General features: G+C 32.5%; 1 protein-coding gene and 1 non-coding gene across 2 annotated transcripts; one reads left to right on the forward strand and one right to left on the reverse strand.

Annotated features, from left to right (window-relative positions):
* Positions 1-4,518: 4,518 nt before the first annotated feature.
* On the forward strand, positions 4,519-4,589 carry TRNAG-GCC (transfer RNA glycine (anticodon GCC)). Its single transcript has one exon. It is a non-coding gene; the product is annotated as a tRNA-Gly (tRNA).
* Positions 4,590-5,494: 905 nt separating this feature from the next.
* On the reverse strand, positions 5,495-10,978 carry LOC108347696 (probable pectin methyltransferase QUA3). The gene is made up of 7 exons (XM_017587098.2): positions 9,608-10,978; positions 8,395-8,598; positions 8,097-8,307; positions 7,747-8,008; positions 7,148-7,522; positions 6,446-6,541; positions 5,495-6,013 (listed from the first exon to the last, which is right to left on the reverse strand). Exons 1-7 carry the CDS (start codon positions 10,034-10,036, stop codon positions 5,806-5,808), a joined length of 1,785 nt encoding a protein of 594 aa, XP_017442587.1. The 5' UTR covers positions 10,037-10,978; the 3' UTR covers positions 5,495-5,805.
* Between the last annotated feature and the right edge of the window lie 798 nt (positions 10,979-11,776).

Below are 11,776 nucleotides of genomic sequence, written 5' to 3' on the forward strand. Positions count from 1 at the left end.
GGTTTTATGCTGAATTTTAAAGGTTTTAATAAGTGAAAGTTTAAAGGAAGTAAGTCTCATGTAAAATAGAACTTTTAGGTCCATCCTTATGTGATTTAAAATTGGTTTGAACTTTAAGAATGGTAGAAAAATTTATGTAAGACTCTTTAGTAGTTGATATGTTGAATTTGGCTTGAATTGGGATTAGTTTTATGGGTTTTGATAGGTGAGATTTGGAATTAGAAGGTTAGGGTCTGTCATAGAGTCATTTATGACTTGTTTGTACCTTTGGTTGATTGAAATTGGTGTTATAAAGAGTAAAAAAAATTAGGTAGTTTAGGGAAGTTGATTTGGTTTGAAGTGGTCATTTTGAGTTAGAGTGGTGTTTTCAAGGGTTTCTCAATGTTAAGAAGGTCCTAGGGATTAATTAAAGTGGTATAGCAAGTGTCCGAGGTCATTAAAGAAAAGTTTCAAGTTCTGATATGGCGCTGAATGCCTCTGTCATGGCACTTAAGCTCCACTTTCCAATGTCGCTAGGGCTGAGCGTCAGGTTTCTAGTGGTTGTAGCGCTAAGCGCTAGTTTCTGGATTTGAATGCTACTTCTGTAAGTACGAGTTTAAAGGAGTTTTAGTGTTATTTAGTGGCTCTTCTTGGACTAGTTCTTGTGTATTGATGTATATAGAATGATTTCATGTGATTTATTACCATGTTTGTGTGAAATACATTCATATGATTATGTGGGTATATATAATGATGAGTATGTGGATATATATGATGATGGTGATACATGAAGTTGTATGTTTAAATATATATTTATATATTGAATGAAAAGTATGGAAAGAGATTTTAGGTATGACCTACGGGTTGTGGGTTTGTCGTATATTTCCTGTGAAGAGTTGAATCTAGGTGACATGATTTGTCATGTCTTTCTAAGTTTAAATCGTAGAGTTAGTGTATCTAACTGGAAGTTTTAAGAACATAAAAACATTTTGATAAGAGTAATGAGGGTGCACACTTATAACTCGATATCAGAGATGATTTTCCTTTCTTAATTATGAAGGTTATTGAAAGAAAGGGTTGTTATTGCCTTTGTGGTAGTGTAATGTGCTTCATAGTGGTAGATGAATGTAAATTCAAGGATAACTTGACATGTATATCTTCATTAGAATTGATTAAGACCTTTGAAACACATTCTTGCGTCAAAGATAGGGAGTTAAAAGACCAGAGTTTTTGAGTTTCAAAGAATGTATTAAGATGTTGGAAGGTAGAAGTGTTGTTTTCGTTGAAAGAATTTCAAGAATAAAGTTAAGAGGGTAGAAACCACAAGTTTTTCTAAGAGTAGTGTGGGTAAGCATTGGTATAACAAGATTTGAGAAATCAACTTGGTTTTGGTGGCCAGTGATGTCAGAGGTTAGAAGAAGTGAAGGTATTGGTGCACAGGTTTATCAATGTTTGAGAAGGCAACATGGTTCGGTATATCAGCAATGTTGAGATCTGAAGAAGACGAGTGGTGGAAAATTTAAGGTTCAGCAATGTTGAGATCTGAAGAAGACGAGTGGTGGAAAATTTAAGGTTAAAGCTAAGAAATAAATAAGAATTTTAAAGTGGACAAAGGGGAACCAATCTTTATAAAAGAAGAATAAGGTTAAGAAAAGGTTGAGGAGCAATGGTGTAGGGTCGAATTTCTATGAAAGAAAATGAAGTCTTTGAGAAAAATGAAGTATTGTAAGAGTCTTAAGTTAAGTATCTAATCAGAAGGAGATGATTAAATCTTATCAGCAAGTGGATATTGTAGAGTGAAGTTTAGAATGATGTTTCAAGATTAGTGGTTCTCATAGAGGAAATGTTTGATCATGGGTTGAGATGAAAGATTTCAAGTGTTGAAGGAATGAGTACATTAGAACATCAGTTTAGTAAGGAAAGGTAAGGTTAAAGAATTAAAAGCATGATGAATCAGGAAAAGAGAAGAAAGGTTTGGAAAGTAGACGAAAAAGGGTATTTATAGTATAATCGGCTAAAGTGGTTTTCAAATTCCATCTCTGGTGTCAATTGTAAGAAAAGAAATGCCTTATATTTCAAGCCAAGAGGGGGGTGAATTGGATTAGGCCTTTTAAGATGATCTTTTAAAAAAAAAATTGAGTTCTTTAGCTTTCTTGAAATCAATAAATAAAAATGATGAATCAACAAGTGAAAAGAGATAGAGAAAGATCAACACAGACAATCTATACTGGTTTGGCTAATCCCAAGCCTACATCTAGTCCTCCTTCAACAACCGGAGTTAAATATTGAGTTTACAAAAATACAGAGATACCCCTCTCAATGCACTCCTCTCACAACTCAAAATCAATATAGCTACCCAACATATGAACAATCCTCAATCTCTTAATATAAGAGCACTCACAGCTCTTAAGCCTCTGGCAAACTCGCACAAGAACACAATAAAAAGATTGTCAATGAAGAACATGATCTCTAAGATATACTCCTCCAGTGTAGATCAAATCATAACAACTTTAGCACACTTTTCTTGAAAGAATCTTGATGTATAAGCAACCAATGTAGCCTTGATTCTCCAAGATCACTTCTTGAATGCTCCTGTAATCAAAACTCAATTAAAACGTTAGTATTTGAAAATGATATCAGTTCTTGTTTTGAAACAGGTCTCAAGATGCATGTATATAGGATTTTTAAAATCCTAATGCATTATAATCGATTAAGGTTTTTATGTAATATGTTAAGCTTTTGCTTCTGTTTTAACAGATTATCCTGAGCATGTAATCGATTATAAGTTATTGATTCAATTGACAGTTATAACTAATCAAGCTATTAAATGAACTGGATTAAACAAAGTAAACTGATCTAATCAATTCGATAACTTATGTAATCGATTAATCTTACACTTAAGCAAATTTTCAATCCAATTTTCATTCTAAACAGATTAACCCACTTATGAAACAGATTATGGCATTGCTTTTTATTTTAATCGATTAGATAACTTATGTAATCAATTACTACAAAGCAGTTTTTCCTTGTTAAGATACAAAGTGATATGATGAAATCTAATAGATTATATACAATGTTAAATCGATTATGTCAACTAGAAATGAGATATTTAATCTATTTTAAGCCCGATTCATTTATTAATAATGAATTTATATATCAAGCACAAAGAAAATACAAATAATACAATTTTTATATTATTTATTGTGCAAGAAATTATAAAACTATTCTTTTGTTTATCATAGAAACCAAAATATATAAGGAGGTGCAAACTCTTCCATCAGCACTCTTTATAATTTCACAGTTCTGTTGTTTCGTACCGTCCATTAAGCAGCATATAACAACAATCTATTTTAACTTCAAAATTCATTTTAATAAACTTTTTTTAAAATTAAACTCGTAAGTTCATTTTAACTTCAAAATTCATTTTACTTTCTTATTTTTGTTTATAAAAAAACTCATCAAATTCAACTTTTCAAATGAACCAGTGGCTACTTACTCTGACCGAGTTGGCTAATTGATTGACAATATCTGACATGGATTCACGTACTTGATCAAAATTCATCTTTCTGAATCCAACTGAGAGTTATTTTGACTCAATATATATATATATATATATATATATATATATATATATATATATATATATATTAAAGTTACTTGAATTATAAAGATTAAGTTTTTATTCGTTTCTTTTATAAAAAAACGTAAAATTAAGGAGGAAAACTATTATGAAAATCGAGATAAATTAACATATATATTAATTCTTTTTATCTTTCTTTTCATTTTTCTTTTTTTTTTGTTTTCTTTTTCAAATCCATCCTTTCATTCAAGCATTATAATTAAAATTCTTGATTTATGTAATTATTATAGTGAAATCCATACATAATTTTTTATTGTAAGGTAAAGTTGGATATAAAACATTTTTTTCTTATCTTCCACTGCTAATTTTTATTAATTGCGAAATGTATTAACTTGAAAAATATTACAAACTCAAACAAAATATGTTTTTCCTAAATTGCCTTGTTCGTAAAATGATGATATTTAAAACAAAATAAGGGCAATTTTTGTTAAAGAATGTTTTTGAGTAATAGGCTGTAAGTTGAGAACCAACTACGAAGTCAAAAGTAGTCATATAGAAGATATTAATGAAAACTTTTTAACTTATATAATCTCTGGTTAATAAAGGTCATACTAGTTGAAAGGTTCTTTTAGGTACATTATTTAACTTAATCGAAATTAACATAGATATTTTATTTGAATAACTTGTTTGTGATGATGAATGTAAATTTAATTGTTTGTCTAAAAAAGATGAGTAATTTTGGAATAAATAATAATATTGTTTTTAAGGTGTCTATTTATTATGGAGTGTCATCATTACAAAAAAAATGTGAGTAAAATAACATATATTTAATTCGAATAATAAAACTATAGAGACCAAAGTAATTTAAACCAGGTTTAATTAATTGAATGAGTATAATAGAAAAGGATGAGACAGAATGTTATAGAATGTGTATTTGAATGAGAGATGAAAATCAACAAGCACCAGTGGTCTAGTGGTAGAATAGTACCCTGCCACGGTACAGACCCGGGTTCGATTCCCGGCTGGTGCATTCCTTTAAGGGAACTGTGATGACTATTCAGGTGTTTGATGGGTCAAACACTTTCATCGCCTAAAGATAGATGAAAATACTGAGTCTGAGTTCCTTAGGTTTTTTCTAATCTTTTCTTTTACGAATTTATTTGTCAATGTGTCTTCATATGAATGAAGTCAACCTGAAAATGAAGTAAAAATATCAGATACAATTTTTTTAAGCTTTGTAAATTAGATTGAAACTTATTATGAATAATTATTACTAAAGATATAAAAATATATTTAATTATTTAAATCATTACCAAAGTTCTTTAATTTTTATAAGATTAAATATATTTACGGACGAAAAAACATATTTTACAATTACATTTTCCCTCTACAGCTTTTGTAATTATTTTACTCCATCCCTCCTCCCATATGAGAGAAATGTGATATAAGAAATATTAACATTCTAATAATAAAAAAATAGTCTCCTTGTGATATATTTAAAAATTTATGTGCCTTTCTTTTGGGTAAAATCTGATTTCTAGGCCTTTTATTTCTTTTTTTCTAAAAATAATAAAAAAAAAGAGTTGTAACTTCTCTTATTTGGATTAACAACTTTTAAATTTTTAAATTTATACGATGGACAAAAATAAATAAATTTATAGAAAAAAATTTATATGATGACATTTTTAATCAATTTCAGTCCAATTTATTCCTCTATTATGTTCTGATCCATTTTCTATCATCGAACATTGACAAGAATTTTCATAACAAAAAACATTGACTACAATTTTCATAAGAAAAAACATTGACTAAAGCTTGTAATCGAAGAGCACAGCCTTTACTGAGAATCTTGAAAAAAATGCAGTAGTAGTTGTAAACAAAATGAGGGAAGAAGTCCTCATAGACATGGGAATGGGGGTTGAGTTCAATAGCCAATTAGATCAGTGATGGATGTTTCTAATAAATAAACAATGATAAATAAAAGTACTGAATTACAAGTTATCCTTATGGCTATAGAGAAAAATATAACACTAGCTTGTGCTTTCCATATAAAACTGCACAAAATCCTCACATCTTTTTAATTTTCTCAGATCCTAACCTTACTCTCTCTTAATATAAACACTGAAAAGGAAAGGAAACTGCATCCCTTTGATGCACAGAGAAGGTAGCCTTAAAAACCTCATCCACCGAAGCGGTGGGAAGGAAATTTTTACCTAAATTACGCAGCTATGTTAGTGGGATGAGCATTAGAGCTTCCACAAGGTCTTGGTTGCAACTAGAATGTTCTCCCTACCGTGTGATTCGGGTTCTTTATTATATATAGTGGGCTTCCACCTCACTGCATGTGCAACACGAGCTACTCTTTCAATTACTTCAGGGGTATCCCTCACCACCACAGTTCCTTCTGGGCGTAAAATTCGATCCAATTCCACCATCAAATCAACAAGGTTACATCTGTAATGAAATCATGAACCAATCAAGGTGAGTTCATAACTTATGTGAACAGTTGTGTCTGCAAGGATGATACAGTATGACAAATACTCTCACTTTTTGTTTGTTAGTATCTGAAACTTAGAACTACATTTGACTGTAATCTTTTGTTTATTAAGTAGTAAAACTATGACTGTAAGCACATGCATACTTGACTTTGGTACAAAACTAAGATGAAACTAACGAGCTACACGTCAATTAAGGTAGCAAGTTTTTGCTAACGCTTTATCCAATTATTCATGTTAACAGATATTTGAAAGCATCGATTGAAATTTAAAATTCATAAACGAAAATTCAATCACATCATCATGACCCCAAAAAGTCCCATGACCAGTATGGAAAATGTAGAAGAAGCCAGGTCTGTGAATTCAAATTAGCACTTTAGAATGAAAATACCTGTTTTTGGCAGAGGCGGGATCCTTTATAAGTGATTCGATGTTTGTTACATGGATCAGATCATAGGTGCGAGGATATGTTGAGAAAGGTTCACACCTGGGAACATTAATCAAACAACTCAAATTTCAAATAAGAGTCTAAAATAAGAGGTCAGTTACTTCAGTTTTCATTTTCATAACAAAAACTACAAGATTATCACTATTTTTTTAAAGAGAACTCCCTAAAATGCAAAGAATTATAAGATCAGTTAAATAATTATTCACTGTCTCGTGCTGTTCAATATTTAGCTTAACTGAGCAGAAGTAAAGAGCAATCTAGATCCAAGATGCTAAAACTGAACGAGAACTGGATCATGTATATAAATTCTGATACATGCAGAGACGCATAGAAAAACACAAGATAAAATATAGAAGTAGTAAGTGCCAGGAAAAGAAAAAGCCGCTAAACAAGTCAAACTTTAGAACAGGAATCAACTTGTAAGCAAAATAATTTCAGCGAAACAGAAGTCGAATTAAATAGTCTACGGTATGAAAAATCTGTATCATCAAGTACAATGATATTTCCCACACTAAAGTAAATTTTAAGTCAAACACTTGTGAAGTATATAAGGTAAGGTATTTACCATTGATTAACAAAAGTTAAATGATACAACAAAAAGGCCTTTCAAGAGAAACGACATGAAATATGCAGCCAAAAACTCACCAATCATGATAGACTCCAATAAGGCCTCTATCAAAGATTGCATCAAGAGTTGGTGGCTTGTGAGATGGAACAACATTCATTACCCACACAGGATCAGATTTCAGTGCTGCCGCAAATCCCCCAAAAAATGCATTCATGTCCATAACATTGCGTATTGCTGGAGTCCCCAACTTTATTTTTAGAGAATTCTTATAGAATGCAACTCTTCTTACCCATCGCTTAGTGTCAGCCTCATATACATCAGCACCATTTTTTAGGATCGTGGACCTTACTGGAGGAGCAGTGAGCCTTTCTGGCCATTTGGAAATTGTACCAACAGTATATTCACCTTTGATAGAAGACACCCTAGTGACACATTTCTTCAATTTGAAGTACCTGCGAAATAAATCATCTTAATTGCGGAATCTCATTTAAACACTATGAGAAGTCAGTAAACAAATAACAACAGCATTCTCCCAAGTGCTATTACACCATGTCCGGATGAAACAGATGCGTAGCAAGCACAAATAATGGATGTTCAACACATTATCAATGTCAACCAATGTGAAGCAAAGATAGTTAGAGGAAAAATTAACTATCAATAACATATTGGAAATTACCATGCCAAATTTGGGTCATCTGAATCATCACACATGCCAAGACCAAATTCATTTTGGTTGGGGAGACACATGTCCCTTGCTGGCTTTTTCCAGATCACAGTGTTACCATCTACAGCAATCAGTTCATAACACAAAGCTCTTGCCACAGCCTGAAGATCTGACCATTCTTTATCTTGCTTAGGCCATTGAACGGGGGGACCAGAAATGACTAAATATCCACCAGGGCGAAGTAATCTGTCCACTTCAATGAAATAACTTGCATCTGCAAGGCAAGGATTCTGCATTAGGGTAGTGACGCCAATTTAGAAGATTGCAAGATATGCAAAGGTCAGCTTCGATAATGAACTTACTGTAGGCTGTAAAAGGGATTAAACACCGAGAGCAATGGACCAAGTCAAAGCCAAATGCAGGAAATGGTAGTCTGCGAGTACCAAGCATGGCAACAAAAGCCGGTACTCCTCTTTCAAGAGCGAATTGTATCTGGGATTTGTGTGAGTCTCTTGGAGCAAAAGACATGGTTAATATGTTTTGAGCTAGTAAATATCCTCCAAAACTGGCAACCTGGAAAACATGAGAAACATTTTCAAGCTAAATAACAACAGATTCTAGTAATAAAAGGTCTCAAGGAAACAGAAAAATAGATCCTACCCCACATCCCATATCAAGAGCAGTCCTCAGAACACCACCATTCATTGGAATGTATTGACCAAGTTTTTCAATGTACTGCTCTGCTCCATCTGGAAACATTGTGCCACCTCCAGGGAATATAAAGTACGGACCTTCAATCTTCATCCATCCCTGGTGACCTTTCCTGTCAGCAATCTTGTTGTATGGCATGTTGCTATGCCATATCTACAGAAATCGCATGAGTTCTTTCAGAAAGGTGGATCACTGATGACAAATATAAAAAACATTTTTCTGAAACTCATAATTGCCTATCTCCAGGAGGCAGACATTTTATTTTATCGTAGGTTGCTCCAAAACTTGGCTTCCAAATAATTTTAGCAGCATTAAAATTATTAATTATTTTTAAAAGGTATGCTCAAACACCAAAATTTTACTAAATGCAAACAGTTAAACCCAAACCAGTCACATGCCTGAAAATACTAAAAAACGACTCCAATCTTCCAAACGTGAAAATTATTCAGTTGTCAAACACTGACATAATAGCTCCCTTAGTAGAACTAGTGCAAGGCACCATAAGTGAAAAAGTGTCCTTCTATTGACTGCCCTAAAGTAAAAAGGAACTTTCTATTAGAAATCTCCTGCCGTTTTATGCCACATTCTACTCAAAATATAGAGCTTTCATTGCAATGTAGTTATTATAATGAACAGATTTTTACTTTTATGCTACCATTCTCGTAAGATTGTTAACTTTTTGTATTATCCATTCTATAAGTTTTTTTTACGACAGCTCTCAGTCAGGAGTTAAAGACTAAAGCTGTGTTTGGATAAAAGTTAGAAACACGCTTTTTGAAATCAATGCACATTCCCCAATTACCAGATACAAAATGAGGAAGAAAAGATTATAGCTTCAAGACTGAAAATACTTTAGAACTCTAATGATTGACATCCAAATATACACTAACATGTTATGTTAAAGAAATTCATTTAAGAAATTTCTATAAACAAACATCTTTTCTTTTTTTTCCATACACAATCTTAGGGATAAATACTCCACATATTTACACTAACCTTCCATAAGATTTCACCTCCATAGTAATTATTATAAAAATCAACAAACTTCCTAATATGGTGGAATATATAAAACTATTTTGAACTTTGTATAACCTATTTTCTCAAGCTCTTAATACACTTGTAATTAACAAATTAATCTCAAGATTAAGAACACTGCACATACCTTGTGCAAGCTCTCCGGCCACTGCACCGACACCTTGTACCCACGGGGCGGCGGGACGAGGCAGAGCGGCGTGTTCTCCAGCGGCGGGCAGTGCCTCTCTCGGTAGTAATTCATCTCCCTGCTCAGCTGGCTGTTCAGCCTCGGATCTTCGCACGGCATGTGGTCGGCGGTGTCAGCGGGGCAGGCCTCGATTACGTGCGGCTGCCCGGCCTCAATGGCCGCCGACACGCGGGGGCGCCGAAGCGGATCGGAAGCGGAGAGGTTCAGCGTCTGGCGACCTGAGGCGGCGAGCGAGTCCCCCAGGGACGTGAAGACGAGGACGAAGAAGAGGAAGACGAGGCCGAAGAACGCCGCGGTGACGACGTCCAGCAGGCGCCACTGGCGAGGGCCACCCACGCGCTTTGAGGCTGGGAGGTTAACGTGACCCATCGGAAACCGTATTGAATGGGATCAAAACGGCATTGGGGTCTGGCGTTTTGGAGCTGGGCGCATTGACGAATGCAAGTGGAAATGAATGAAAGTTTGTTTGATGAGAGTGAAGAAGGGTTTACTGGAAGATGAAGAGTGTGAATGCTTTATTGTTTTGCATGTTTTGAGATGAGAGTAAAGCTTAAAGATCACTCTTTCACCGGTCGGCAACGTGGGACGCAGATCTCATTGCAAAGCCACATCTTCCATACACATACACTCCCCCACACACTATATTATTAATTAAGATCATAAAATTTTGAAACAATTTTAAATTCTAGATTTTAATCTATAATTGAAAATTTAAAACTTATTTTAGTTCCTCGTATATAATATTTAAAGATTAATTTATTAAATTTAAGGGATTAGAAACAAAACAATTATTTGAAAAATAAGATCAGAGATGGTCTAAATTTTAAGGATTAAAAAAAATTAAACTATAATTTTATTTTCATTACTTTTAAATCATAATTTACTATTGTTTTTTAATTTAAATAAATAAGTACGAACTGGTCTAATATTACTGACAAATATTTATTGGTAGCTGAGTCTTGGAAGAGAAATTTTAATTGAGAGTTTGTACATGAACAGAGAAACAGATAAATAAAGGAAATAAATATAAAGTAGGTGTGCTGAAATGGAGAGACCCTTCAAGCTTAAGTGCATGCTTCGGAAGCTGGAACATCATGTGCTTCAGAACTGTCATAAAAATTGCCACCATTTTCTCAAATAAAAGTTAGGTTTTAGCCGAGAAATTAAAAATTTATTTATATTTAAAACTTTGATATATTTTTAATCTTAAATTTTAAAAATAAAATAATATAATTTTTTTAATTTAATTATGTAAAGAAATTTTAATGTATTAAATACATTTCATGTTAAAAATTGTATCGTTTATATAATTCACACATTCTCATTTTAAAGTTTTGAATACTAAAATATATCAATATTTTAATAAAAACAATTTTTAATTTGATATTAAAGTCTCCAGACAAATATCACATTTATTCTATAAAAATTAAAATCATCCTAAAAAAAGAAAAAAAGAAGTTCATAAATCATTTAGAATTTTGGATTTTGTTATGTTTTTTATTTACCACGTTGATCTTATGTTTCGGAATTAGAAACAAAACTATATATATATAAGGAAGGACAAGAAAACTGTAAGAATTGTAGATATTCCTTACTCGTCCTCGTCCAGCAATACAAATTTCTATTTTAAAATATGTGTGGGTACGAGAAAGATTAAAAGTTAATTTATATTTTTACATTAGTTTTTAAATTTCATAAGAAATCATTTGAATAGTTACGCTCAAGTAAAATTACACTATCAATATACTAAATTACAAAGAATCCATTTTCAGAAGAATCCATTTAGTATGTCTTTTTTGGTGGATACGGGTAATAGTAAACCCGTAATATCTATGTCAGATTTTATCCAGATGTCTGTATTTTTTTCTCAGGGTTTTCCTTCATAATACTCTTACACTAAGGAGAAGAGATGAGAAACGCAATAGTAATTTAGAATTGAGAAATATCAAACAGTTTAGATTTTTAGTCTAAGTGTGAGTCAGCTATTCACTCTAAATGCCAAAATCATTTATACTACCAGAAGTGCATGAAATTATATCCTAAAATTGTCCTTTCAATTCTGGAAAACCTTTCTAACATGATTATAATTAAACTACAATTCTAAATTTC

Source organism: Vigna angularis, chromosome 9 (genome assembly GCF_016808095.1).
Source record: "Vigna angularis cultivar LongXiaoDou No.4 chromosome 9, ASM1680809v1, whole genome shotgun sequence".
Classification (NCBI taxonomy): Eukaryota; Viridiplantae; Streptophyta; class Magnoliopsida; order Fabales; family Fabaceae; genus Vigna; species Vigna angularis.